This window comes from Bufo bufo, chromosome 6 (genome assembly GCF_905171765.1).
Source record: "Bufo bufo chromosome 6, aBufBuf1.1, whole genome shotgun sequence".
Taxonomy (NCBI): Eukaryota; Metazoa; Chordata; class Amphibia; order Anura; family Bufonidae; genus Bufo; species Bufo bufo.
The window spans coordinates 358,096,382-358,119,888 of NC_053394.1; the positions used below are offsets into that span (position 1 = coordinate 358,096,382).

The window sequence follows — 23,507 nt, forward strand, 5'->3', positions numbered from 1 at the left end:
AAACTGCACTCCTGGATTGTATTTACAGTTCTCTGCCCCCCAGAGCCCCTGCACTCACTTCTGGGGGGCAGAGCTGAAGGCACCGGGGTGGGGCGAGAGCTGAAGGCACCGGGGTGGGGCGAGAGCTGAAGGCACCGGGGTGGGGCGAGAGCTGAAGGCACCGGGGTGGGGCGAGAGCTGAAGGCACCCGGGTGGGGGTGAGAGCTGAAGGCACCCGGGTGGGGCGAGAGCTGAAGGCACCCGGGTGGGGCGAGAGCTGAAGGCACCCGGGTGGGGCGAGAGCTGAAGGCACCCGGGTGGGGCGAGAGCTGAAGGCACCCGGGTGGGGCGAGAGCTGAAGGCACCGGGGTGGGGGGGGGGGGGAGAGCTGAAGGCACCGGGGTGGGGGAGAGCTGAAGGCACTGGGGGATAGTGGAGCTGATAGTGGAGCTGGGGGGAAAGAAGGGAGTTGGGGACTGATGAGTTTTTATAAAGGAAAACACAGTCTATTAATTCATTTTTTCTTATTAGATTACTCGATTAATTGTAAAAAATAATTGGTAGAATACTCGATTACTAAAATAATCGTTTACTGCAGCCCTACATGATGGCGATTCAATAAACAGCCAACCCTATAATGCCTGGACGGGTTTTGTTAGTGGTCCTCAGCTCAGGACCCCCCTCCATGAGACAACCCCTTTAATTCCACAATACTAACACTGCAGGGCAATAAATGGATGGATCATGAGATTGGGATATTCTGATCTTCTGTCTCGGCCTCCATCGCGGTGTTCGGTCTAGTGCAGATGGTGACATGTGCATCTTCTCCAATCCAAAACACTGGGAACACCGTCTCAGAGAAGTGGCAGGGGTAAGAATGCAGGAGGCGCATGCTACCATCCTTAACGCCGTAGAAAGCGAGTGTGCCGCCCGTTACATCAAGATAAATGCCAATCTGTGTAAAGTTAGTTGGCTGAAGCTTCGTCTCCTGGCCGTTGTGCCAGGCGGAGTGGTGCATGCTGCGCAGCTGCAGGCTCCACGAAGAACTGTTCTTTCCGATGATACTTTCCTGTTCGTTGGTACGTTTCAAGGAGCCCAATGCTACTCCTATATCCACGAAGAGGGTGGATATAATGACCTCCCAGTAGTGACTTCCCTCAGAAAAACCTTCAGTGCACATCACCTGCCATTTCTGAAATCTCTCCGGGGAGTCGGGCACACCATTCCTCTGTGATCTGTGATGAGTGGCTTTACAGTTCCCATGGGATATCTCCAGATGCTTGTTGGCGGTCTCAGGGTCAAACTGCAGGTTCCGATAATCTGTGGATCAAACCGAGTATGTGTCAGAACCAAGTGCTGGTGATATGGGTCACTTGTAGCTGGTGAGAGGTCCCTGGCTGGACTACCGATGAAAGGGGTATTCCCTTCACACAAAAAAAAAATGACATATTTTGAGGATATGCTGTACAATCGGATTGCTATCCTCTGGACTGGTCATTAGTATCTGATCGGTGGGGGTCCGACACCCGGGACCCCCACCAATCAGCTGTAAGAGAAGGCACCTGCGCTCGCAGTAGCACCCCAGCTCTCTCTCAGCTCACCAAGCACAGCGCCGTACATTGTATAGCGGCTGCGCTTGGCATCACAGCTCAGCCCCATTCACTTCATGCTGAGCGGGTCCTAGGCCACGTGACTGAAGAATGTGACATCACATGGACAAGAGAAAGCTGCGAGAAGGCCGCAGCACTACTGCAAGTGCTGGTGCCTTCTAAAACAGGTGATCGGCAGGGGTAGACTGGGAACTTAAAGTGGCCCTGGGAAAAAAAGTGGCCCTACGTTGTAGGCGGGTCCAAATTCACAGAAGTGCAGCACAAAATACAACACAATATACTGCCGCAGCAGAAACAAATACCACAGTGCAGCACATAATACTGCTGCCCTCGCCACAGTATGAAACTGTATCGTCATCCTGAGGACGGCTATACAGTTGAATTCAAGAGGGCACCTGCGGGCATTGGCCAGGTGCAAAAGTACCTGATGCTCCCATCACTAACTAATGCTGAAAGCATCAGATCATTATGAACTTGTCCGGTGGCTGTGAGGAGGGCTCGGGCGGCCCCCGGGGCATCAGCCCACCGTTAAAATTTCCCTGTAGGGTTTATGGTCAGTCCGTCCATTGTACCAGGTGTCAGACGCCCACCAATCAGATACTAATGACCTATGCAGAGGATGTACTATAGGAGGTCTAATTTTCATTTTTATTACATCAATCATGGCACAGCCCCTTTAATAGTCAATTTATAGAGGGTGGCTCCCAGATCCCGGAGGACATTTCTCCTCTCCTCATATGACTGCTGCGGGAAGGAGCTGCCGGGCCTGCTGTGACTAGCTCATTGCCAGTGAGTCCTCCGCCAAGAAAGGGGTTATCCTTCCCAGATCTTTAATTCACAAGTTTTATTACAAATAAAAACAGTAATATCTCACCTGTCAAAAGCCGTGAAAAGGATACCCGTCACCTCTCCTGGCCTGGCCGTTTCAGTATTATTCCTCATGTAATACCAACTTTGGTAATAACTCTATGGTGTGTTGTTCCTCTGTTATTCCTCGTAGAAATGTATGAATAACCTGACCAATGGGCGTTACCAGTTGCGGGTGTGTCCTTGTACACTAACATTGTCCATTGACACATTGTCAAATTGTGTAGGGACACGCCCATTTGTCAAGGGGGAGAGTGATACCCAGTTGTTCATTTGTTCCTAATTTTTAGGAGGAATAACAGGGGAACTGCACTATAAGAAAAGATGCACACAGGGAGACTGATCAAAGCAATTGATCTTGAGATAGTCATTTTCATTTGTGCTAGAGAACAGTGACAATAAACAATCCAATCTGTTTCACACTGGCCTACCAAAAATGACATTACCTTTACAGAGTTGTGCTCTGAGGGCACTGATTCTTGCAGGTTCTCTGCGTGGAGTTGCCGGTGAGGTCCCTTCTACACAACAGGCGTCATTTACAGCAATGCCAGATGGAGATCCTGAGGTCTCTGCAGAGGAGAGCGAGAGCCACGTGTTATCGGTTATCACACGGCGCGTATGTCTTCCGGTATATCGGCCTCGTACCAACCTCTACCTTTATCTACTGGTTTCTCTGGGTGTAACAACGGAGGTAGTTCCATCTGGAGCAGCCTGGTGACTTCAGGTAGGATCCTAGTCACGACCTCCATCTGCAGGTTTCCACTGAGCTCAACGTTTGGGGATCTTGGAGTGGCCCCGACGGGCATAAGTTGAGGAAGACCCTGCAAAAGTACCATGGAGAGTCCCATGTATAGTGCTGAGCGTACAGGCTGAATCATATGTAACATTTGTGCATGCTCAGCATATGCCCATATTCACCTGATGGAGGCCAAACGAGTGCCCCTCTGGTCCACATCTGGGCGATATGTGTATAAACTGTTCTAACGGAAAATGCCAGTGTTGTCTGGTGGATGCCTCGGTGCTATGTTGGACACGGATCTTTCCTTCACCCCCTATACTCATTCTCTCGCTGAGACATCTCTCTAGCCCTTTCTTACTGTGAAAACAACAAAAACTCTCATTGTTGCCCTGATCCATTCCCGTCTGGATTACTGAAACTCATTACTAATTGCCCCCCCCTCACCAGACTTTCCCCTCTCCAATCTAACCTGAACGCAGTCGCCAGGTTCACCTATCGTCCGCCTGCTACTCCGATGCCTCCGCTCTGTGCCAGTCATTGCACTGGTTGCCCGCACAGTACAGGATTCAATTTCAACTGCTCGTTCTCGCCCACAAAGCTCTCCACAGTGCTGCACTCCTACATCTCCTCCCTCATCTCTGTCTACCACCCTACCCGTGCTTTCCGTTCAGCTAATGACTTACGACTGACGTCCACCATAATCCGAATCTCTCACTCCCATCTCCAAGACTTCTCCAGAGCTGCACCAGTTCTCTGGAATGTCCTACCCAAGCAATCAAATTAATCCATAACATCCACAGCTTTAGGTGCGCCCTAAAAACACATCTTTTTAGGTTAGCCTATCCCATCCCCTGATCTAACCCTTCTCCACTCACACCCCCCCCCCCCCCTTTTCAATCATTATTCTGAACCTGGAATCCAGCACTTGTTACCTTCTGTGTCACCCCATCTCCTCATAGATTGTAAGCTCTTGCGAGCAGGGCCCTCTTCCTCTTGTTTTATTTGTTGATTTGTTTGCTGCTATGCAATTTATGACTCCCTGATTGTAAAGCGCGGAGGAATATGTTGGCGCTATATAAATAAGGATTATTATTATTGATTCAAAATTCCATATTGTGTATTTTTATCCTACACGACATATACATAATGTGCAGTTGCTCCGTTCACATCTGCGTTGCGGTTCAGCAATGATGCTGCACTGGATAGATCGTAAAGCAGATCCAAACGGGGTAAGTTGGGGGTCCTGCCTAGGGTCCACCTTATGCTACACTATTCTTACCATTAGAAGTACTGGAAACCTTGATGGACTGAGTGCAGATGTGAACATGAGCCTAATACCAGTCTGTCGTCCCCAGCTCTGCCTGTCCATGCCATTTACTGGAGTGTGCAGACGTCCAATAACACCCGTCAGTGCTGGTTACTGCTTCATCCACATGGTCGTTAGGCAGAAATAGAGCATCTTTTCTTAGAAAGGTGTTCCTCTGTTATTCCTCCTAGAAATTTATGACCAAACTGACAACGGTTGCCAATGGGGGCAGCCCAGTAAGTGCTGACGCTTCAAAGGACACACTCCTTTGAAAGGAGCAATGGTAACACCCTAAATATCCGGGAGGAAAAACAGAGGGGCAGTACAATACAAAGTTTTAATACAATATGCTCCAGAATTGTTATTTCATAGAAAACAAGTATTTAGTAAAACGGACATGACCGCAGTGGTGACGCCTGTGATATGGTTTTGAAACTGGTAATGCTATAATATCCCGTGTCTCTGGAGCACAGTAGTATGTGGAGCTGCCAGCAGCTTGAGAGCCACCGAGGGCGATTTCTAGACTGGGTAAGGACACTAACGCTCCATGTCACCTTGTAATATGACTGTAGGAATTTATGGTGCTGACATCAGGCTAAATACATTTCTGTCAGTTCAACACGTCATTTCAAGACCCTTGGATTCAGCAAATAATCTCATTACCTCAAGAAATGCAACCCCGTAATTCCTTAGCAGCACTTCTGCCTCCATGTGATGTTTCTCTAGGTCCTGCAGATGGCGCTCTAGATGCCCTACATGTTCAGCTGCTCGTGCCAGCGCCGCGCTCTTTTCACAGATAACAGACTCTTCAACAAGGACCTGACTTTCATCCAATGTCTTACGCACTTGATCAAATTTCTTCCTTATTCCAGACATCGTCTTTTCATGAAAATCCTAGAGAGAGAGAGACAGAGAGAGCATAATTGGATAGATTCACTGGATATAGAGAGTCATTGGACAGAGTCACTAATAGAGAGCGTCAATGAATAGAATAACTGGCTAGAGAGTCATTGGATAGAATTATTTATTGGATAGAGAGTTACTGGATAGAATAACTGACTAGAAAAAAAAAAATCTCTGGATAGAGAGAGTCATTAGATATAGAGATTCATTGGAGAGACTCACTGGATAGAGAGTCACTGGATATAGAGATTCATTGGAGAGAGTCACTGGATAGAGAGTCATTGGATAGAAACAGTAATTAGATAGAGGGGGTAATTTCTGGATAGAGAGTCATTGGATAGAATCCCTGGATGGAATCACTGGGTAATAGAGAGTCATTGGATAGAATAACTGGAGAGTCATTGGATAGAATCCCTGGATGGAATCACTGGGTATAGAGAGTCATTGGATAGAATCCCTGGATGGAATCACTGGGTATAGAGAGTCATTGGATAGAATCCCTGGATGGAATCACTGGGTATAGAGAGTCATTGGATAGAATCCCTGGATGGAATCACTGGGTATAGAGAGTCATTGGATAGAAACCCTGGATGGAATCACTGGGTAATAGAGAGTCATTAGATAGAATAACTGGAGAGTCATTAGATAGAATCCCTAGATGGAATCATTGGGTATAGAGAGTCATTGGATAGAATCCCTGGATGGAATCACTGGGTATAGAGAGTCATTGGATAGAATCCCTGGATGGAATCACTGGGTATAGAGAGTCATTGGATATAATCCCTGGATGGAATCACTGGGTAATAGAGAGTCTTTGGATAGAATCCCTGGATGGAATCACTGGGTAATAGAGAGTCATTGGATAGAATACCTGGATGGAATCACTGGGTATAGAGAGTCATTAGATATAATCCCTGGATGGAATCACTGGGTATAGAGAGTCATTAGATATTATCACGGTCGGCGTGGCTATCACATACGTGACACAGAGGGAGGGAACGAGGAAGGCCCTGCCCAAGTGAGAGGGAAGGTGGTGACCCCTGACTCACCTGGCGGCTGGCACCTGGCTGCCCTGACGTCCCTAGACGGGTTCCTCACCCGTACGCCGATCACGTGCCTAAAGCCCTGGCTTTCCCTGAGCTGAGCCCTAGGTAGTGAACAGGGCGATGGGAACACTAGTCCGCACCACTAGCTCTAAGGGAAAACACCAAGGGAAGGACAGACAACACAGACTCAACATATAATCCCAGGTGGGTGACAACAGGAGACAACAATAAGCCCAACAGGGATCCGGAGGGTAGCACACAGGAACAACAACCAGGATTAACCACTCCAGTGGGTCAGTATAGATGTCCAGGCAGGAAGCTCTATAACTGGCAACTAGAGAAGTGTGAGGGGAGAATATAAGGAGGTAGGGAGTGGCAGACACGAAACAGCTGAGGAGGAGAAGCTACGGATCCCTGAGAGAGACAAAAAGGATAGCAAGGCAAACACAGAAAACAATAACTAAGAAACACCATGATCTTTAGCTATAGAGCGCGCAGCCACCCGCTGCGACTTCCTGACCCCGGGTATAACGGAGTCAGACGTGGCTCTTGATACCCTCGTGACAGTACCCCCCCTTTCACGAGGGGCCTCCGGACACTCAGGACCAGGTCTCTCCGGATGAGAGGCATGGAAAGTCTGAATTAACCTGTTGGCGTTTACCTCTGACGCTGGAACCCACATTCTTTCCTCGGGACCGTAACCCCTCCAATGCACAAGATACTGAAGAGAGCGGCGGACCCGACGAGAATCAACAATTCTGGCTATTTGAAACTCCAGATTACCATCCACAATAACAGGAGGAGGTGGCAGCGGCGATGGTTCTAGAGGTGGAACATACTTCTTGAGTAACGATTTATGGAAGACGTTATGGATCTTAAAAGTCTGAGGTAGCTCCAGGCGAAAAGCCACAGGGTTAATGACGGTTACTATTTTATAGGGACCAATGAACCTAGGACCCAGTTTCCAAGAAGGAACCTTCAACTTAATATTCCTAGTAGACAACCACACATAGTCATTCACTCCTAGGTCCGGACCTGGCGACCGTTTCTTATCGGCCATGCATTTATATTTACCACTCATCTTTTTCAAGTTAACTTGCACCTTCTGCCATACCGATGAAAGAGATGAAGAAAACCTTTCCTCTTCGGGAACCCCAGAACCCTCTTTGAAAGTACAAAATTGGGGATGAAAACCGTATGCACCAAGGAATGGTGACTTGCCGGTGGACTCCTGATAATGATAATGATTATTTATGGCAAACTCAGCTAACGGTAAGTATGATGACCACAACTCTTGGTTTTCAGACACAAAACACCTTAAATATGTTTCTAGGTTTTGGTTGGTACGCTCAGTCTGTCCATTCGACTGAGGATGGAAAGCTGAGGAAAAGGACAAGTGAACCCCCAAACGGGAACAAAAAGCTTTCCAAAACTTAGAAATAAACTGGGTTCCCCGATCCGAAACCACATCGGAAGGGACCCCGTGAAGCTTCACGATTTCACTGATAAACACCTGAGCAAGAGTTTTAGCATTAGGAAGTGCGGGTAACGCAATAAAGTGTACCATTTTGCTAAACCTGTCTACTACTACCAAGATAACTGTTTTACCCGCCGACAACGGTAAGTCAGTGATGAAATCCATAGACAGATGTGTCCATGGCCTATTGGGAATGAAAAGTGGCAATAAAGACCCTGCTGGACGTGTATGAGAGACTTTCGCGCGTGCACAAGTAGAACAAGTAGACACGAAATCCATTACATCCTGACGCAACCTTGGCCACCAAAAACGACGAGATAAAAGCTCCAAGGTTGCTTTACTACCCGGGTGTCCAGCAAGTGCCGAATTATGATGTTCTTTTAATAATTCAAGACGCAGGTTTAACGGTACAAACAATTTCTCTGAGGGGCAAGAGGCCGGGGCGTCCCCCTGAGCCTCTAACACCTTTCCCTCTAGAACAGAGTGTACAGCAGAGACAACCACTCCTCTTTGTAAAATAGGTACCGGATCACAAACATTACCCCCTCCAGGGAAACTACGAGATAATGCGTCTGCCTTGGTATTTTTTGCCCCAGGACGATAGGTGATTACAAAGTTAAATCTGGTAAAAAATAGCGACCACCCAGCTTGTCTAGGGGTGAGACGTTTAGCCGATTCTAGGTACAGAAGGTTCTTGTGATCCGTAATCACCGTGACGGGGTGGACTGCTCCCTCTAAGAAGTGACGCCACTCTTCAAGCGCCAGTTTAATCGCCAACAGTTCCCTATTTCCAATATCATAATTCTTCTCTGCAGAAGATAATTTTTTGGAAAAGAAATCGCAAGGACGCCATTTGCCAGGAGACGGACCCTGAGACAATACAGCTCCCACTCCCACCTCTGACGCATCTACCTCGACAATAAAAGGCTGGGAGACATCAGGTTGAATTAGAACAGGTGCCGAGGTAAACCTCTCCTTTAGAGAGGAAAATGCATCTTTAGCGGCGTCAGACCATTTGGAAAAATCCGTCCCCTTCCTAGTCATGTCGGTAAGGGGTTTAACGATCACTGAATAATTTTTAATGAACTTTCTATAGAAATTAGCGAAACCCAAAACCGTTGTAGGGCTTTAAGGTTCTCAGGAAGATCCCAATCTAAAATTGCTTGGACCTTCCCAGGATCCATGCGGAAACCTGAAGCAGATAATAGATATCCCAGGAACTGTAATTCCTGAACAGCGAAGACACATTTTTCAATTTTCGCTTATAATTTATTCGTCCGTAGGACCTGCAGTACTTGCCTGACATGCACCTCATGTGTTTTCAGATCAGCCGAATAAATTAAGATATCATCTAGGTATATGACTACAAACCTGCCGATGAGATGACTAAAAATATCATTAACGAAATGTTGGAAGACAGCAGGGGCATTGGTCAGACCGAAAGGCATAACAAGATTTTCATAATGCCCCTCAGGGGTGTTAAAAGCTGTCTTCCACTCATCCCCTTCCCTGATACGAATCAGATTGTAGGCCCCCCTAAGATCAAGTTTGGAGAACCACTTAGCACCCGCAATCTGATTAAAAAGGTCAGGAATGAGAGGAAGAGGGTATGGGTCACGGATGGTTATCTGGTTTAACTCACGGAAATCTAAGCAAGGACGCAGGCCCCCATCTTTCTTTTTAACAAAGAAAAACCCTGCAGCCACGGGTGAAGAAGAGGGTCTGATGTGTCCCTTAGCCAGACTCTCGGAGATATAATCTTTCATGGCTTGTCTCTCGGGACCCGAAAGATTATACAACCTGGACTTGGGTAATTTTGCCCCGGGAATCAGGTTAGGCTACTTTCACACTAGCGTTCGGAGCGGATCCGTCTGATGTTTCATCAGACGGATCCGCTCCGATAATGCAGACGTTCGCATCCGTTCAGAACGGATCCGTCTGCATTAAAACTTAGAAAATTTTCTAAGTGTGAAAGTAGCCTGAGCGGATCCGTTCAGACTTTCCATTGTAAGTCAATGGGGAACGGATCCGCTTGAAGATTGAGCCATATGGTGTCATCTTCAAGCGGATCCGCCCCCATTGACTTACATTATAAGTCTGGACGGATCCGCTCGCCTCCGCACGGCCAGGCGGACACCCGAACGCTGCAAGCAGCGTTCAGCTGTCCGCCTGGCCGTGCGGAGGCGAGCGGAGCGGAGGCTGAACGCCGCCAGACTGATGCAGTCTGAGCGGATCCGCATCCATTCAGACTGCATCAGGGCTGGACGGAAGCGTTCTGCTCCGCTCGTGAGCCCCTTCAAACGGAGCTCACGAGCGGACAGCAGAACGCTAGTGTGAAAGTAGCCTTAACCGGGCAATCATAAGGACGATGAGGTGGTAGTTTCTGACAACCCTTTTCAGAAAAAACGTCCTCAAAGTCCGAAATAAATGTAGGTAGGGAAGCTATGGAGGCGATTAAGCAATTGTTATTTAAGCAATTCTCTCTGCAATGCTCACTCCACTCCAATATCTCCCTGGCCTGCCAATCCACCACTGGATTGTGCGCTACCAACCAGGGAAGACCCAGCACCACCGGAGAGGGAAGGCCCTCCAGAACGTAACATGAAAGACACTCATTATGGTGGTCCCCTACCCGAAGGTGTAAATTACGAACAATGTGGGTGAGGTTTCTCTGAGACAGAGGAGCAGAATCTATAGCGAATACGGGAATAGGTCTCTGCAGCGTACAGAGATACAAACCCATAGTGCGGGCAAAATGGGCATCAATCAAGTTTACCCCTGCTCCACTGTCTAGAAAAACAGAAATAGACTCCGTCTTAACACCAAAAACAATGACCGCTGGTAACACAAATTGAGATGTTCGTATGGAGGAAACGTATACCCCCCGGCTGACATCCTCCGCACAGCCCGGGGTTAGTAGTTTTCCGACGGTCTTTGTTTTTGAGAAAGGAGGGACAGACATTAATGAAATGACCCTCCCCCCCACAGAAAAAACAAGCCCCCCCCTACGGCGAACCTCGGGAGGACGGACCTGACGAGAAGTTCCGCCTAGCTGCATAGGCTCATCTAAGTCAGTACAGACTGACTGTTGCTTGGGAGAGGTAACCAATTGCTCCGGAATTTTCGATCTCTCCCTAAGACGTCTATCTATTCTGATAGAGAGGGACATAACAGCATCAAGGGAAAGGGGGGTCTCATACAGCGCCAGTGCATCCTTAACCCTTTCAGATAACCCAGAGCAGAACTGACTCCTGAGAGCCGGGTCGTTCCACTGAGTATCCGTAGCCCACCTACGGAACTCTGAGCAATATTCCTCTGCTGACCGATCTCCCTGTAGGAGTCTCCGTAACTTTGACTCAGCCAGGGCGACTCGGTCAGGGTCATCATATATGAGACCCAAAGCCCCAAAAAATCCCTCCACTGACCGAAGAGCCTGAGAACCAGGGGGTAACAGAACGCCCAGGATTGCGGATCCCCCTGAAGCAGGGAAATGACAATCCAACCCGCTGTTCTTCATGACCTGAGGAGTAAGGGCGCAACTTAAAATATAATTTGCAGGCCTCACGGAACGTTGCAAATTTGTCCCTTCCCCCAGAAAATCTGTCGGGAAGAGCAACCTTGGGTTCAGTGACAACCTGGTTACCCATAGCAAACCGCTGGGGGTGCGGTCTGCTGCATTTGCTGCTGTTGTTGGAGAACAGACGCCTTCAATCCTGCCACCTCCAAAGACAGGCTTTGAAGCTGTTCTGCCAAGGCATCAATAGGATCCATATTGGATTCTAAGTAGAGAAAAAAAAAAACAACAAATAAAAAATTATATAATTTTTATTTATTTTTTTTCCTCAAAAAGTAAGGGCCAGTTATAATATCACAGTCGGCGTGGCTATCACATACGTGACACAGAGGGAGGGAACGAGGAAGGCCCTGCCCAAGTGAGAGGGAAGGTGGTGACCCCTGACTCACCTGGCGGCTGGCACCTGGCTGCCCTGACGTCCCTAGACGGGTTCCTCACCCGTACGCCGATCACGTGCCTAAAGCCCTGGCTTTCCCTGAGCTGAGCCCTAGGTAGTGAACAGGGCGATGGGAACACTAGTCCGCACCACTAGCTCTAAGGGAAAACACCAAGGGAAGGACAGACAACACAGACTCAACATATAATCCCAGGTGGGTGACAACAGGAGACAACAATAAGCCCAACAGGGATCCGGAGGGTAGCACTCTGGAACGACAACCAGGATTCACAACTCCAGTGGGTCAGTATAGATGTCCAGGCAGGAAGCTCTATAACTGGCAACTAGAGAAGTGTGAGGGGAGAATATAAGGAGGTAGGGAGTGGCAGACACGAAACAGCTGAGGAGGAGAAGCTACGGATCCCTGAGTGAGACAAAAAGGATAGCAAGGCAAACACAGAAAACAATAACTAAGAAACACCATGATCTTTAGCTATAGAGCGCGCAGCCACCCGCTGCGACTTCCTGACCCCGGGTATAACGGAGTCAGACGTGGCTCTTGATACCCTCGTGACAGATATAATCCCTGGATGGAATCACTGGGTATAGAGAGTCATTGGATAGAATCCCTGGATGGAATCACTGGGTATAGAGAGTCATTAGATATAATCCCTGGATGGAATCACTGGGTATAGAGAGTCATTAGATATAATCCCTGGATGGAATCACTGGGTATAGAGAGTCATTGGATAGAATACCTGGATGGAATCACTGGGTATAGAGAGTCATTGGATAGAATCCCTGGATGGAATCACTGGGTATAGAGAGTCATTGGATAGAATCCCTGGATGGAGAGATGAAAAAAGATTGAGATCCCTCAGTGGTTGATACCTTTTAATGGCTAGCTGAAAAGATGATGATAAAATTGCAAGCTTTTGAGGCTACTTGGGCCTCTTCGTCAGGCGTTTCTTAAGACAGTGTATGAAGTTCCACAAATTTATACGCCAAAGTAAATAGGAGTAATGCGGTAGATGAGACAAGTGATGTGAAGCAGATCAGTATGAGTGGAGGAGGAAACAAACAGATGTGACAGTAAATTGTTGGAGCAATTCTAGGATTATAGATAAGAAGTGTGAACGTTTTATTGTCCTCTAATGGATGTTCTGTCCATGAATGTGATGAACCAAAGAGATCTGAGAGCCACATTCCTTAAGAGATGTAGGCAGACATGAGTCCATCTAAGTGTGTCAAAGGTCATCATGAACTTGTAGTCCCAGATTCTCCTCCTGTCCCTCTGTAATTTGCAATTCCCCTTTAATATCAATACTTTCATGTCTGTGATGTTGTGGTCATGGCTGCAAAAGTGTTTAGTTACAGGCAAACATTTGGTACATATACAGGTCAAACTCGAAAAACGAGAATATCGTGCAAAGTTCATTTATTCCAGTAATGCAACTTAAAAGGTGAAACTAACCTATGAGATAGACTCATTACATGCAAAGCGAGATATTTCAAGCCTTTATTTGTTATAATTTGGATGATTATGGCTTATAGCTTATGAAAACCCCAAAGTCACAATCTCAGGTCCCCTTTGCTCAGGGGGTGTGGATTAATTAGCTGACTAGAGTGTGACACTTTGAGCCGAGAATATTGAACCTTTTCACTAAATTCTAATTTTCAGCTGCATTAATGCAATTCCTTTTAACTTGCCCCCAAGGATCAGATATTGATGTCCTATTCTGAGGATAGGTCATTAATATTGAATTCCAAGAAAACCCCAGAAGGAATCCACCCAGAGACACATAACTGAACCCTGACAATAAACTGATCATGGGGAACCCCAACTGGACCCCCACAATGAGCTGACCACTGTTGAGAGCCCCTCATCCGCTGATGAAGAAATCATTTCTTCTCATTTCCTGGCAAAATAAGGAGTCAAAGGGAGTTCACTAAAATCAATGGACCATCTGTGTAATGCAAAGCCAATACGAGTCCTGTCTGCTCCAGTTAAAGGCGTTTTCTCATCTCAGACAATGGGGGCATATCGCTAGGATATGCCCCCATTGTCTTATAGTTGCGGGTCCCACCGCTGGGACTCGCACCTATATCAAGAACGGAGCCCCGAAAGTGAAGGATCATTAAGCAATGCGCCGCACAGACATGTCACTTACCAGTAGGAGGAGCTCCCGGCCGGACACAGACAGCGCAGCAGCCAGCAGGTAAGTATGATGCTTCTAATATTGTAATATTGCTAAGTAACCATGGCAACCAGGCCTGCAGTAGCGTCCTGGTTGCCATGGTTACCGATCGGAGCCCCAGAGCGATTAAACTGGGACTCCGATCGGAATCTCCGCTGCCACCAGTGATCGGGGGGGGGGGAGGCCGCACACTGGCCACCAATGAAATTACAATAGAGGGGGGGGGGGGGGGGGCGACGGAGGCCGCACACTGGCCACCAATGAAATTACAATAGAGGGGGGAGGGGGGCCGACGGAGGCCGCACACTGGCCACCAATGATATTACAATAGAGGGAGGGGGGGCCGGGGGAGGCCGCACACTGGCCACCAATGATATTCAAACTGGGAAGGGAGGGGGGTCTGCCCCCTGCTGCCTGGCAGCCCCTGATCTCTTATAGGGGGCTATGATATGCACAATTAACCCCTCAGGTGCAGCACCTGAGGGGTTAATTGTGCGGATCACAGCCCCCTGTAAGAGATCGGGTGCTGCCAGGCAGCAGGGGGCAGTCATGTACACAGTTCGTAGTATATTCTAACTAGAAGCGTCCCCATCACTATGGGAACGCCTCTGTGTTAGAATATACTGTCGGATTTGAGTTTTCACAAAGTGAAAACTCATCTCTGAAAAAGCTTTTATGCAGACGGATCTTCGGATCCGTCTGCATGAAAGTAACCTACGGCCACGGATCACGGACGCGGATGCCAATCTTGTGTGCATCCGTGTTCTTTCACGGACCCATTGACTTGAATGGGTCTGTGAACCGTTGTCCGTCAAAAAAAAATAGGACAGGTCATATTTTTTTGACGGACAGGAAACACGGATCACGGATGCGGCTGCAAAACGGTGCATTTTCCGATTTTTCCACAGACCCATTGAAAGTCAATGGGTCCGCGAAAAAAAACTGAAAATGGCACAACGGCCACGGATGCACACAACGGTCGTGTGCATGAGGCCTAAGTGCGGATGCGATGCGTTTTTCACTGATGGTTGCTAAGAGAGGTTGTTTGTAAACCTTCCGTTTTTTATCACGCATCAAAACGCTTTGCACCCGCGCGGAAAAAAACTGAACGCAATCGCAGACAAAACTGACTGAACTTGCTTGCAAAATGGTGCGAGTTTCACTGAACGCATCCGGAGCCAATCTGTCACGCTCGTGTGAAAGGGGCCTAAATGGTTGGCTGATCCCATCAAAATCTGGGGGTTTGGCCGATGTTCATCTTCGGTGTATGGCCACCATAACACACGTGTCTTCTTATAGGTCATACGGAACTTAAGATGATAACAAGGTCAACCCCTAATGATTCGGAAAACACTGAAAGCCCCGAACCCCCTTTGGCACTGCTCAGAGATGTCCATAGTGATGCCGGGCCACCAAAATGTACATGTACGTGTATTATACGACCTCATGAACACCTCAGCATGCTTAGGTTACCTCGATGTTCTCCATCTTACACTTCCATTTGAGGAGCTCCTCTTCCGTGTGCTTCTGCTGACGCTCACTGGCCAGCAAGTCATTCGCAAGTTTCGCCTATTGCATGGGGAGAAAATAAAGTAAAGATTGAATGTTATACATGAAGTTTATACAAAGGACGTATTCACTGTTCTGATGAAAACCAGATCTATATGGGAAAACCACCACACAGCAGTCTGCAGGATGCCCCAGGTAGAATACCGCAGTGTGGTAGAAGGGTATTCGTATTGGTCCCTTTAATTATTATTACTAGAGATGAGCGAATTTCATATTTTGAAATTCGTTCAGACTTCGTTTGTTGGTAAAAGGTAAATTGCGTTATGGATTCCGTTACCACGGACCATAACGCAATTCTATGACGGAATGCATTCCATCATAATAGAAGTCTATGGGCTGCAAAATGGATCCGGACCGTTTTCGTTATGCAAGGGAGTTGCAGAGAGAGCAGAGCCTCCAGGTGTAATGGTAACGCCCCCGTTGCTCCTAGAGGCTCATTTGCATATATTAAAATATAATTTATATGAACACGGGACCAACACAGATGTCTTCAGCTGCCAAGTGCACATGTGACAGGTCAGTCAGTGTCATAGGGACAAAACTGCTGACAGATGCCCTTTAATTAGTAGTTATAACTAACCTGTGTCGGGAAGCTTTTTTATATAGCACTTACCCTCCCTCGTTCCCCCGATGCTTCCGTCTCCGCTGTGGGCTTTTCCTCTCAGGTCCCGACCGGATGTGGCCTCTTTCTTTTCCCGTTCAGCTGCATTACAATCAATACAGCGGAACAGAAAGAGAAGAGGCCACATCCGGTGGGGACACGAATGGAAGAGCCCGCAGCGGAGACGGCTGTATTGGGGAAACGAGGGAGAGTAAGATGCCCTGAGATTCTCTAGTAGCAGGCTCTGAATTTTCACTCTGTTCCATCAGGCAGCTCAGCTGACGGCTTCTGATCTCTGACCTTATAAAACGCTCATTACAGCTCAGTTCTTATCTTACTGATAAGGGCTCATGCACACGAGCATGCCGTGTTTTGCGGCCCCGCAAAACACGGGATGCCGCCCATGTGCCTTCCGCAATTTGCAGAGCGGAAAGGGCGGCCCATTATAGAAATGCCTATTCATTTCAATGGGGCTGTGTACACGTGCGTTGGTTTTCACGCATCACTTGAAAATCGCAGCATGTTCTATAAGCGAGTGCGGACGCGATGAGTTTTTTACGGATGGTTACTAAGAGATGTTTTTTTTGTATACGCATAAAACGCATTGCACCCGCGGGATAAAAACTGAACGACTTTGCCTGCGAAATCGCGCATTTTTTTACTGCAACGCATCCAGACCTAATCCGGACACGCTCGTCTGCAAGGGGCCTCACCTTCTCCTGCTGACACCTCTCCTCCAGGTCCTGCACCTCATGTAGTCTGCAGGTTGTCAGCATACACTTGTGGCAGATGCAGCGGCTGTCCGAGGAGCAGTACATGGTAACGTCCAGCAGGTGGCGCTGGCATCGCGCTGGGACGGCACCGCGGGCGCCGCTGTCAGTCTGCACGGGGGGCAGCAGGGCACTGCGCCTCTCCAGCGCCCTTATATCGTCCACCACCTTAGTGAGGCTGACGTTCCTCTGAGGCTCCGGCCGCTGGGGGAAGGCGAGGCGGCAGTCGGGGCAGGTGTACATGGGGGACGAGGCTACCTCCCGGTCCCAGTGCTGATGGATGCACTCCTGGCAGAAGCTGTGCCCGCACGGGAGGGAGAGCGGCTTGGTGAACACCTCCAGGCAGATGCTGCAGTTCAGGTTGTTGCGCAGGTGGGACACCGGGTCGTCCGCCTCCATGCTGCTGACACCGGGAGGAACCGAGCAGCTGACGCCCAGAAACAGAAAGTGAAACGTCTCTGTAGCGCTGCTGGGATCGGCAGGAGGAGAGGAGGTCACGTGGGCAACCGTGCTCTTAAAGGGACACTGTCATAATATATGTGTCCTAGACAGTCATGAAGAACATGTCACCAGTGCAGTCCCACATCAGAGCTGATTGCTTATGTGCTGGAATGATGATCGATTTCAGGGGCTAAAACAAAAAAAAATACGTACTTGCTTCTCCCATTTGATGGCGGAGAGGTCATCGTGGCCATCTTGATTGAAGAAAACATGCCAAATCCCACGCGCGATGACGTCACCATGGGCGCGGTGAGATCATCATTGATGATGTCACCACGCCCGTCCAGCGCACTGACGTGGTGACCTCACACGTCAGGTGGATGAGATGAGTATGTATTTTTTTTTTACCGCTATTTCAGGAAAAATGGATTTGTTACCACGAAGCGACAAGAAATTCGGATTCATGACGGATCGCATTTTTCCTGAGATTCGGATCGAATTCCACTTCGCTAACTTTGATTTGCTCAACACTAGCTCATAGCAACCTATTAAATCAGTACTTACCAACAGTCCTTGACTTGCTGGGACTCGGATTGTCGCTATTTTTTTAACCCCTTTCCCAACGCAGCCATTTAATATTTTTCCGTTTTTTTTTTTGTTTTTACTCCCTGCCCTCCAAGAGCCATAACCTTTGATTTCCCGTTACATTACGTTTTTCTCTATCCACAGGATAGGGGATAACTATTAGGTCGTGGGAGTCCTACCGCTGGGATCCCCAACGATCACAGGAACGGGGGCCCCGTACCTCCTGCCGCCCTCTGAAATGAACGGAGCAACCGGTCGCACATGTGGAGATAGTACAGTGCTCCCCTATTTATGGAATTCCTCTAGAAATGACTGGAGCGGCTGCACCCATGCCCAACCAGCCGCTCCATTCATTTCAAGAAGGTATGGGGCCCCTGTTCCCGTGATCGGTGAGGGTCCCACCACCGGGACCACAGGATAGGGGATAACTTAATCTAACCAGAATACCCCTTTAATATTCTATGCTGTGTCGCAGAAATCTGGTAGAAACAATGCCACAGGGAGGCATTGAAAAAAAAAATTATATTCCACCATTGTTTTGCGGGATTCATATTTATGGCATTCACTGGGCAGTAAAAATGTCACGTTCCGTTTAGGCCTCATGCACACGAACCTTTATTTTGGTCCGCATCCGAGCAGCAGTTTTTGCGGCTTGGATGCGGACCCATTCACATCCGTTCAAAAAATATAACCTGTCCTATTCTTCTCCGTTTTGCGGACAAGAATAGGCAGTTATACAGTCCTGATCAAAAGTTTAAGACCACTTGAAAAATGGCAAAAAATCATATTTTACATTGTTGGATCTTAACAAGGTTCCAAGTAGAGCTTCAACATGCAACAAGAAGAAATGGGAGTGAGACAAAACATTTTTTGAGCATTCAATTAATTGAAAATAACGAATAAACTGAAACAGGCTGTTTTTCAGCTGATCAAAATTTTAGGACCACATGCCTTTAAAAGGCCAAATCTGTGCAAAGATGTGGATTCATTGTCATTTTCTGTCAGGTAGTCACACGTTGTGATGGCAAAGGCAAAAAAACTCCCTTTTTGAACATGGTCGCGTTGTTGAACTGCATAAGCAGGGTCTCTCACAGCGCGCCATCGCTGCTGAGGTGGGACGCAGTAAGACAGTCATTTGGAATTTCATAAATGATCCTGAGGGTTATGGGAAAAAAAAAGTCAAGTGGAAGACCCAAAAAAATGTTATCAGCACTGAGCCGGAGGATCCAATTGGCTGTCCGTCAAGACACTGGACGATCCTCGACCCAAATTAAGGCCCTTACTGGTGCTGACTGCAGCCCCATAACCATCAGACGGCATCTGAGACTGAAGGGCTTCACAAACAAAAAACGTCTTCAAAGACCTCGTCTCCTTGAACGCCACAGAACTGCTCTTTTGGACTTTGCAAGAGAGCACCAAACATGGGACATTCAAAGGTGGAAGAAAGTTTTATTCTCTGATGAGATTTTTTTGACCTTGATGGTCCTGATGGTTTCCAACGTTACTGGCATGACAAGCAGATCCCACCTGAGATGTTTTCTACGCACCACAGTGGAGGGGGCACCATAATGGTCTGGGGTGCTTTTTCCTTCAGTGGAACAATGGAGCTTCAGGAAGTGCAGGGGCGTCAAACGGCCGCTGGCTATGTCCAGATGTTGCAGAGAGCATTCCTCATGACTGAGGGCCCTCGTCTATGTGGTAACGACTGGGTTTTTTAACAGGACAACGCTACAGTACACAATGCCCGCAGGACAAGGGACTTCTTCCAGGAGAAAAACATCACTCTTTTGGCCCATCCTGCGTGTTCCCCTGATCTAAATTCAATTGAGAACCTTTGGGGATGGATGGCAAGGGAAGTTTACAAAAATGGACAACAGTTCCAGACAGTAGATGGCCTTCGTGCGGCCGTCTTCACCACTTGGAGAAATGTTCCCACTCACCTCATGGAAACGCTTGCATCAAGCATGCCGAAACTAATTTTGGAAGTGATAAACAAGAATGGCGGAGCTACTCATTACTGAGTTCATGTTTGAAAGTTGGATTTCTGTTTTGGGGGGGTTTAGTTTTTTTTTGGAGGTGTGGTCCTAAACTTTTGATCAGCTGAAAAACAGCCTGTTTCAGTTTATTTGTTGTTTTCATTAAATTGAATGCTCAAATTTTTTTTTGTCTCACTCCCATTTCTTCTTGTTGCATGTTGAAGCTCCACTTGGAACCTTGTTAAGATCCAGCCATGCTAAATAGGATTTTTTGCCATTTTTCAAGTGGTCTTAAACTTTTGCTCAGGACTGTATTAATGGCTGTCCGTGCCGTTCCGCAAATTGCAGAATGCACACGAACTCCATCCGTGTTTTGCAGATCCACAATTTGTGGACCGCAAAACACACAACGGTCATGTGCATGAGGCCTTGGTCTACGGGTCAGTACAATCACAGCGGTACCGCATTTCTGTCGTTTTTGTTAATTTATTAACTGGAAAAAAAAAATATTTGCATTACTGGGGCCGACCAGTAAAATTCATTCCGGGGGCGCACTGTCCAGCTACATACAGACACGTGTTCACACAGGGGCAGGCAGCAGCAGCATGCCCAAGATGATTCATAATGGGGGTCCCTTCAGCGACTTTGAGAAGGCAGGTTATGGAGAAAGAGGGTACTGCTGGCCTGCCTCTGTGCCTAGAAGTTATCTTGGTGACCCGATGCATCTATAATAATAAGGGCTCATGCACACTAACGTATTTTTTGTCCGTGTCCGTCCCTTTTTTTTTTTTGCTGCCCGTATGCATGAACCATTCATTTCAATGGGGCCACATGTCTGCATGTCCGTTCCGCAAAAAATAGAACATGTCCTAATTGTCCTATTCTTGTCCGTTTTGCAGACAAATACAGGCATTGTTACAATGGATCCGCAAAAAAAACGGATGCTACACAGACGCCACACAGATTTTTTGGGCGGATCTGTGTTTTGCAGACCATAATATACATAAGTTTATGTGCATGAGCCCTAAACTGTCTATATGTAGTGCAGTCTGTCTAGTGTGCCTATTGTGCAGGGGGTGGGGGACTAGGGGCCCACCGGGGGATTCACCTGTTCGCCTGTGGGCCAGTTTGAGCCTGATGGGATGCCAGGGGCCGCTGTAAGATCTACCCTTACTAGATTCGGCAGCCCCTGTCCGACAAAAATGAAAAAAAAACAACACATTTTAACCCGTTCACGCATTATGACGTACCTGTACGTCATAATGTGTGAAGACATGTACATACACGGGTGGGTGCCGGCTGTATCATACAGCCGGCACCCGGCCGCACTTACAGGAAGCGGTGATCAAGCCATCCCTGTCATTTAACCCCTCAGAGGCCGCAATCAACGCTGATCACGGCACCTGTGCGTGAAGGCAGAGGGATGCGGCTCCCTCTGCCTTCCGATCGCAGCCCCACGCAGTGAAAATGGCGGGGCTCCATAAAAACAAGCCCTCATACAGAATATGGCAATGCAAAGAAAATGTTTGATTTTTTTCAAAGGTTTTTATTTTTTTTAAAGTAGTAAAACAAAAAAAAAAAAAGAGTTTGGTATCGCCACCTTTGTATTGAGCCGCAGAATATGGATGTCAGGTAATTTTTATCGCACAGTGAATACTGTGATGACAAAACCACAAAAACCTTGGCAGAATTTTTATTTTTTTTCAGTTTTGCCAGACAGAGAATTTGTTTCCCGTTTTCCAATACGAGATATGGTAAATTTAAATGGTGGAGATAAAAAATGCATCTTGTCCCGCAAAAAAAAATCTCTTATATAGCTATATGAAGGGAAAAATGAAAGAGTTATGGTTATCGTAACGTGGGGAGGAAAAATGCATAAATGAAAATAGGCCCTGACCTTAAAGGGTAACTGTCATGTTTTCATCAAAAAAATAAATTTTAGCATATGTTACTGCTGCAGCAGCATTTTGCATATAGCAATCTTTAGTTACTTCACATACCACTGTTTTCCTTGGGGTTTTCCCTTAGTTACTGCTGTTTAAACATTTACAATATGAGGACCTTTTCAAGATGGCTCCTCTGCCAGTTCTCTGAGGCCAAAACTGCTTTCCTTCACTTCCTATACACACTTGCTGTAGCCAGCAGCTCCCTGCCAGCCAATCAGATTGGATTACTGGGAGACACGCCTCCTCACTCTGAAGCCTAATGCAGGCATGCAGTGTGAAGGACCGCCCCTCAGTCTTCTGTTTATACTAAAAGGAAGACAGACAAGCCCTAGCAACGGTCTTTTAAAGGAGCAGTGGAAAGGAACAGAGGACATTAATGAAAGCTGTTATTATAAGGTAATTACAGATATTTTGACAATCATTGACAGACTTACTCAGGTATACATGCCTACCTCTAATAAACTAGCAAATAAAAAAAAATATGACCATTACCCTTTAAAGGGTTAATCATTGTACAATACCAATTTTGAACAGAACCGTGATGGAGCTCATTTTAAGTCAATGTGGGGCCATCAGCAGCGTACGCGACATCTGGCCTAGTAGAAGAGCAGCACTAATGCCATGGCCAAGGATCTGGTGTCATGTCATCAATTTGTGTAAAGTCTCGGTTGATGTGAGTGCTCCTCGTATACAAATTTAGTTTGCCATTTTTTTTCTTTTCTTTTTTTGCATAATGTTCATTTTATATGGCTTTTTTGTGTTCAATTGCATTTTTTTCTCTGTAGAAAAGGGGAAAGAAAAATGCATGAAAAAAAACCGCCATTGCTTTAACATGCTGCATTAAAGGCCAGTAATAAAAAAATGCTTGTGTGTCCTGCCTTTAATATTTCCCATAGCCCTTCGGTTAAAATCTGAAGCTGGTATCTGTCTTATTTTATGTTTGATATATCATTTATTTACAGCTGATTTGTACATGTACTGTGTGGGGTTTTCACTATGATGTCGTCCTTATCGCCTCCTCCCTGGTTGTTATTTTCCAGGCTGCTCCACCACAACATGCTCGTCCACCATTGACATAGATGAGAAGGTCAATAAGTAAGAGCAGGTGACTGGCACCACATCCTGGCGGGTAGAGAAGGAGGATGAGAGTCGGCAGGGCAGGACGGCGTCTTCCATACCGGTAACTAACCATTAATAACTTACTTCATACAGTATATCCTGATGCATACTTACCAACATTTGAGTTGGTAAAATCGGGGCATATAAGCTGGAACACCCCAGTCTCACCCAGAAACATCAATTTGTGGGTGGAGTCTGTGTTAGCCCTGCCCACTTTTTGGCTCGGCTCGGAACATCGCAAATTTGCGTGACTGTTTCTGAAAATCAGGGACAGTCCAGGCACATTTTTTGGCCCGGGACAGTGCAAATTTGCGGAGCTGTTTCTGAAAATCAGGGATAGTCCCAGCATATTTTTTGGTCCGGGAGAGCACAAATTTGCGGGACTGGCTCTGAAAATCAGGGACAGTCCCGGTGTTCTGCCAAAT

General features: G+C 47.2%; 2 protein-coding genes across 3 annotated transcripts in view; one reads left to right on the plus strand and one right to left on the minus strand.

The window, feature by feature from the left end:
* Nucleotides 1-477: 477 nt before the first annotated feature.
* Nucleotides 478-17,614, minus strand: LOC121005956 (tripartite motif-containing protein 65-like). The gene is made up of 6 exons (XM_040438813.1): nt 16,959-17,614; nt 15,549-15,644; nt 5,165-5,395; nt 3,106-3,277; nt 2,903-3,025; nt 478-1,299 (listed from the first exon to the last, which is right to left on the minus strand). The coding sequence occupies exons 1-6, from the start codon at nt 17,412-17,414 to the stop codon at nt 722-724; spliced, it is 1,656 nt and encodes a 551-aa protein (XP_040294747.1). The 5' UTR covers nt 17,415-17,614; the 3' UTR covers nt 478-721.
* Nucleotides 17,615-23,008: 5,394 nt separating this feature from the next.
* The window catches only part of LOC121005957 (glutamine-rich protein 2-like), a 38,160-nt gene continuing 37,661 nt past the window's right edge, over nt 23,009-23,507 (plus strand). For both annotated transcript variants that reach the window (XM_040438814.1, XM_040438815.1), the window contains exon 1: nt 23,009-23,143. The gene's annotated coding sequence lies outside the window, so the exon portion shown is untranslated. The remainder of the gene's footprint in view (nt 23,144-23,507) is intronic.